General features: G+C 49.7%; 1 protein-coding gene across 1 annotated transcript; it reads left to right on the forward strand.

The window, feature by feature from the left end:
• The first annotated feature begins 1,463 nt into the window (after nucleotides 1–1,463).
• On the forward strand, nucleotides 1,464–5,007 carry MRPL44 (mitochondrial ribosomal protein L44). Its single transcript, XM_064721677.1, has 4 exons — nucleotides 1,464–1,659; nucleotides 1,966–2,434; nucleotides 3,320–3,498; nucleotides 4,658–5,007. Exons 1-4 carry the CDS (start codon nucleotides 1,496–1,498, stop codon nucleotides 4,845–4,847), a joined length of 1,002 nt encoding a protein of 333 aa, XP_064577747.1. The 5' UTR covers nucleotides 1,464–1,495; the 3' UTR covers nucleotides 4,848–5,007.
• The last annotated feature ends 941 nt before the right edge of the window (nucleotides 5,008–5,948 follow it).

The following is a 5,948-nucleotide window of genomic DNA, read 5'->3' on the forward strand; positions in this document are numbered from 1 at the left end:
CCCAACCCCAAACCATTGTTTAATATCATTTGAAGATAATTTATTTGAGAATTTATGTGAACTCTTAGTCTTTGCTGTAAGTAGTTAGCTCCAAAGCAGCAGGTGGGCATGTGACAGCGCAGTGCAGGCTGCCACCCCTGGGGTTGTGGCACTCGCTGGTGTCAGGCTGTGTGCTGGGGATGGGGGCCCGCCTGGGGTGCCCTGATCCCGGGGTCAGTTTAACCATCCCCTGCTCAGCCTCGGCCTGCTTTGGTCGATGCTGTCACAGGGGTGACAGCTCCCTGCAGGCTGGTGGCTCCATGGCCCTGGCACGGCTGCAGCAGCCACAGCTCCTTCCCCGGGGCGTACAGAGCAACTCACCGTGCCCGTGTGCCAGAGACCGGCAGTGACACCTCAGCGCTGCTCCAGAGGGAGCCTTCCTTCCTCAGCACAGCGGGACCCAGAGCCCTGTGCAGGGCCCTTTGGGGGCTGTAGAGGGGCACAGCGGGGTGAAGAGCTGGTGAAGCACGGCGGCTGCAGAGGAGAAGGAGCCGGGCTCTGTTTCAGTGCTGTCCTCGCTCCCCCCGCAGTGCAGAGCCCCAGTCCAGTGCCAGGGCTGCCCCTGCACAGCGGGACCCAGGGCGGTGCTGGGGCTGCGCACGGGCCCGGGGACAGTGCCCGGGTAAGGACAGGGGATCCCGGGAGCAGCGGCATGAGAACGCCTGAGGATTTTGATAGAAGTGCTGGGAATGCCTGCAGGAATGCTGCTCTCATCCGTTTCCTGTGCTGTGGAGTCAGACTGGGCTCGGTGTGTGGCTGTTGCACTGCTGTACAGGCTGCTGTACCTGCTTCCTTGGCTTCCACAGGGCTGTGGCATTTGTTCTTTCTGAGCTTTGTTTACTGTGTTCCGTGACTACATCGGGGCGTTTGCTGTGCATGTTTTCTTACCGTGAATGTTGAAGCGTGTGCCTTTGTCTTTTAGTAAAGACGATAAAAAGGGCCAGGCCTCCTTTGCACATTTTCTGCATTTTCATGAGTTTTATACCATGACCTTTGCACTGAAGGTGTACTGTATGAACTCTGATGGTGCAAATGAGGGCTGAGAGATGTACAAAGAACTGTATAGGCGATAGTCAAAAATAAAGCTTCTTTTAAGTGCACAAAACCGGACTTTGTCTTGCACGTGGGAATGGAACTCCAAAAAAAATTTTTAAATGCCGCCACCTAAGGGACAGCGCGTGGGACACGTTCGGTGAGCGCCACAGCCCCGGGACCCGCTGCGAGCTCCCTAGGGGTCACACCACGGGGCGGCTCCGGGACCCCGCCAGCTCCGGGCGCCCATCCCGAGGGTCTCTGCAGCTGGCGCTCCAGCTGCCCCGCTCCTGTCCTTGGCCGTGTCCCCGGGGCCAGGCGTGCCCAGCGGAGGCCGCAGAGCCCGGGCCCGGTTCCGCCGCCCCGGCCGGGAGCGCTTCCGCCCGGAAGCCGCGGGGCGGAGCCGCCCCTGCCCGCACCCGCCATGGCCGCGCGGCTGCTCCTGCGGGCGGCGCGGCCGCTCCTGGCCGGGGCCGGGCGGGGCAGCGGGCTCGGCACCGCGTTCAGCACCGGGCCGCCCCCCGAAAAGAAGCGCTGGCTCCGGGCGTACCAGGAGCTGCAGCGGCTGCAGGCGCCTCCGCAGCGGCGGTGAGCGGCGGGAGAGGCGGGCGGGACTCGGAGAAGGGGTGCGACAGCCCCAAAAAGGGGAAAATCAGAACGTTTAGGCCCCGTCTGCTCACGCTTTGGAGCAGAATGGGTTGAGCTCCGCAGGTTGGCATAGTCCGGGTTGAACGGGGCAGGCAGACGGGGGTGCGGAACCGACAGTGTCTGACCCCAGGGATTTAAATACTGCGTTCGGTGTTTAAGCTCAATTTCATTTCTCGTGCCCTTTCGAAAGGCGTGGGGCGGGTAACGCGTTCTGTTCCTGAGCTGGTTCCCTTCCCGCGCCCGCAGGTCCGAGAAGCCCAACTGGGATTATCACGCGGAGATCCAGGCCTTCAGCCACCGGGTGCAGGAAAACTTCGCCCTGGACCTTCTCAAGACTGCGTTTGTTAACCCCTGCTACATCGAGAGCGAGGAGGCGAGGCGCCGGCAGCTGGGGCTGGACAAGGACGCGGTCGCGCTTCAGCTGCAGGACAACACCGGCCTTGCGGAGCGAGGGCTGCGCTTCGCCCGCGCCTACCTGGCGCGGTGCTTTGAAGGCGCCTACCCAGAGTTACCTGCGAAGGGCACAGAAGCGCTGGTTAATTTTCTGACCAGTCGCGAACTTGTCTCTTACGTGGCTCAAAACCTGTCCATACAGGACCTGGCGCTCTGCAGGGATTTTCCTGCCCCTCCAGACGTGCTGCAGAGGACGTTCCTCGCTGTGATAGGAGCCCTGCTGGAAAGCAGCGGGCCCGAGAGAACAGGGATCTTTGTCAGGGTAGGTTCAATGACTGCTGATCTGTACCTGGATGGGGAGAGATCCAGGGAGGTTGGCAGAAGTTTGACAATACGTGTAACAAGACAATTTACCGATGATATCTGGTGTGGTGGTGGTGGTCAGCTGGGTTTTGGGGGTTGGAGATTTTGTTGGAGGCTTTTTCATTAAGAAGGCTGATCAAGTACATGAAATCATACACTTCTGGATTATGATGGTGATATTAATATTTGCTGAAAGTTGGTAAGGGAAAGCATTATAGTCCATGCACTATATTATCAGATAATGAAATTATTCCATGTGAGATTTCATTTATTCAATTTAAAAAAGCTCCATTTTATATAAACACAGATGAATTCATAGATTTTGCATGTAGGAGTGCAAGCCCCTGAAGATATTTTCTACAAAAATGTTTGATTGAAATTCAGTGTGACCAAGTAGTTTTAGCAGGTATTGTTGTTTCAGTCATCCTTTTCAATTATTATTAGTTTTGCCATGGAGAAGTGTTTGTTAAAATGTTTTTCCTGATACAAGAGCATTGAGAGGGGTCTGTAAGAGCAAGGAGCTCTTACAGACAAGAGAGTGATCCCAGCAGGTGAAGGACCCGTGGGTTTGCACATTCCCAGGTATTGCCCCAGCTCCTCTGCTGCCACAGCTTGTCCCTCGGGCTGGAGCTGTCCCTGCTCTGGGTCTGGGGCTGACTTTGCCCCGGGCACAAATCTGTCAGTGGCTACGCCACAATCACAAGCACTGGGATGGGGCACTGAGGCAGCTTTATCATTCACTTCAGCAATTCACTGTCAGTTATTGTCTCTTCATACTGTGTTTTCATTAGGAGACACCAGAATCTCCAGCCATTAATTGTAACTTCTGAATTTTCTTGTTTAGGACTTTTTAATTCCGCAGCTGATTGGAAAAGACCTGTTTGAGATCTGGGAAGTTGTAAATCCTATGGGCTTACTGCTGGAAGAACTGACCAAGAGGAATATCTCTGCTCCAGAACCAAGAATTACCAGGCAGCTGGGAGTCAGCACAGTCCTGCCAGTCTACTTTGTTGGGTTGTACTGGTTAGTGCAATATTAATCTAAAGTTAAATGGCTTTAATTGGAGGAGTGAGAAGAATGGAAGATGGTCTTTTCTACTTTTCTACTCCTACTTTCTACTTTTCTACTCATGCTTTTTGGTCAGGTTGTTCCAGAAAAGAAATGTCATAGTAAGTTCCATATACAATGAGCCATTTAAGCATTGGCCATAGCTTGCTGTGGTGCTACATAAACAGTCTGACTAAGGGCTCCAGAGGCTGAACAGGGTGTACCAAAGAGCCTGGGTGTGTTCTGAGTGACCTGACACAGGAACTTTGGGAACAGCATAACTGCATGGCTTTGGAAGGACCACAGCTGTATCCAGGGCTTAGGCAAGCATAAAGAGACATCAAGGGAGTAAGATGGAGAGAGACTCATTAAGTTCCAGAGAAGCTTTTAAGTTTGAAAATCAGCAGCACTGTAAGCTGGCCCATAGGAGTGTCTGTGTCCAGGCTCTTAGGAAGTGCCAGCTGTCCCTGGTGCATTTGTGTCAGGTGTGGTCAGTGCCCAGCAGTGACAGTGCTCCTGTGGGGCAGGACAGAATCCACATCTCTGCTGCTCTCCTAAAGGAGCTGCAGATGAGCACATGCCTTAACTTCTTCTGCTTTACCCTGCTTTGGTTTCTGTACCCTATAAAATGTATCTTATAAAAAAGAAGGGAACTTTGATTGTTTCTATTCAGGAATCCCTGGTGTCCCTTCATGAACTGTTAAACAGACATGAGCACATAATTCACAACAGAGAAGCAGTTTGAAATACTTCCTTACCAGGGGAGGAGAAAAGACAAAAGCACTTCAGTTCCTGTTTAAGCTAACCAGAGTAACAAATTTGCATATTTTTATCAGGGCTGACAAATTGAATGCTGTAAAGAATCAGTGCTGTGTTAGGAACCTAAATGAACAGAGTGGTGTTCTCCCAGGAAATGGACACATTTCTGATCTGAGTTTCCATTACTGAATATACAATTTCTTACCTTTTCAGGAAAGACCAGCAGAAATGTTTCCATTGTGTGTATATAAAAGTCAGTGTTCACACACACTGGATAAAAACCAGTCTGTTTTATTGACAGTACACAGCAGTGCTCAGGGTTTTATGATGGAAACTTTGGTTTTTCGTGGTTGTAACTTTGGTTTTCTTCCCCAAGTGATAAGAAGATGTTAGCTGAAGGCCCTGGTGAAACACTGCTGGCTGCAGAGGAGGAGGCTGCACGAGTGGCACTGCGGAAGCTCTATGGCTACACAGAGAACAGGAGACCTTGGGATTACTCCAAACCCAAACAAGGACTGGCAGCTGAAAAGGAAACAAACAAGGAAAAGGCAATCAGCAGTAACTAAATGCTAAAAGACATTTCTGGTGTATCTTAAAAATCAATGAGTTCCATGTTGAATATAGGTGTATTTGGAAAGGCAAAATACAGTTTGTTTTTCTGGTCTTCAGTGCGTGAAACTTCCGAGTCATATATGGTATTAAATAAAGTCTTTTTCTTTTGCACAATGTTTAATGTTTGCTCTTTTTCCTGGATGTAAAAGAAGTGTCCTTAATCTGAATTTTTGCCTTTTGGCTCAGAAGTTTTGCTGTGCATCACAGGAGACCATCTCTAGTGATGTTTAATAACGTGTGACAAAGTCTCACTGTACAGAAACAGCTTTCATGAGTGCTTCCTCAGAGATTGTTTGGAGAAGATTGGTAATAAGCTGAGTTGAATTAACATGTGTTACATCAGCCTTTGGGTTGCATCTGGATTGATGTGTCCTTCACCTTGTGAACACATCAGGTGTGACTATGATCCTGACACTGTTGGGGATTCAGACTCTGAGGTCTCACTGTTTTCATCCAAATTTTATTTGCCATGCACATTGGTTTTTATTGTTGGACCACACTCTGAAAGATTTTTAAAACTTGTAAAAATGCCTCTGCTGCAAAATGAGAAATAGGTGGAAATTAGAATCATGAAGGCCTGAACCTAAAGAAATTGGAGAACATGATTTCATGATAGGCTATGAGATAAGCTTTTTCTTTTTTTCTCTTTTTTTTCTTTTTGGTAGTTTTTCTGTTTAGTCCATGTTCTTTCATTTAAACAGTCCCATGACAGAAGTATTGGATTCAGTGAAATCAGTGTTTGTCTTGTTTGCAACATCTGTAGCTGTTTTAGTGTAACTCCAAATGCATGGAAGGACACTTAGGAATAATTTAGGTACCTGCATGATATTTCTGTTAAATGTCATAGAAACTCAGCGTGTCTGCCAGAGGGCAACAGATGTGTGAGAACTGCAGCTATTTTGGAATAATTTTCTTAAAAAGGGAGTGAGCATCTATTCCAGACTTGTCTGAGCCTGCAAGGAAGAAGCTGGATGTAGGACCAAGAAGCTGGATGTTCAGAAGTGTTTCCTGCTTTGTCCCATTGTGAGCCCTGGTTGTACAGGAAGACAGCGGGT

This window comes from Zonotrichia leucophrys, chromosome 9 (assembly GCF_028769735.1).
Source record: "Zonotrichia leucophrys gambelii isolate GWCS_2022_RI chromosome 9, RI_Zleu_2.0, whole genome shotgun sequence".
NCBI classification, from domain to species: Eukaryota; Metazoa; Chordata; class Aves; order Passeriformes; family Passerellidae; genus Zonotrichia; species Zonotrichia leucophrys.

Bases quoted from the DNA above. Each gene is read 5' to 3' on its own strand.
- MRPL44 (XM_064721677.1), top strand. From the start codon at position 1,496: ATGGCCGCGCGGCTGCTCCTGCGGGCGGCGCGGCCGCTCCTGGCCGGG. The intron at 1,660-1,965 runs GTGAGCGGCGGG...CCGCGCCCGCAG, and splicing joins CAGGCGCCTCCGCAGCGGCG to GTCCGAGAAGCCCAACTGGG. The intron at 3,499-4,657 runs GTTAGTGCAATA...TTCTTCCCCAAG, and splicing joins TACTTTGTTGGGTTGTACTG to TGATAAGAAGATGTTAGCTG.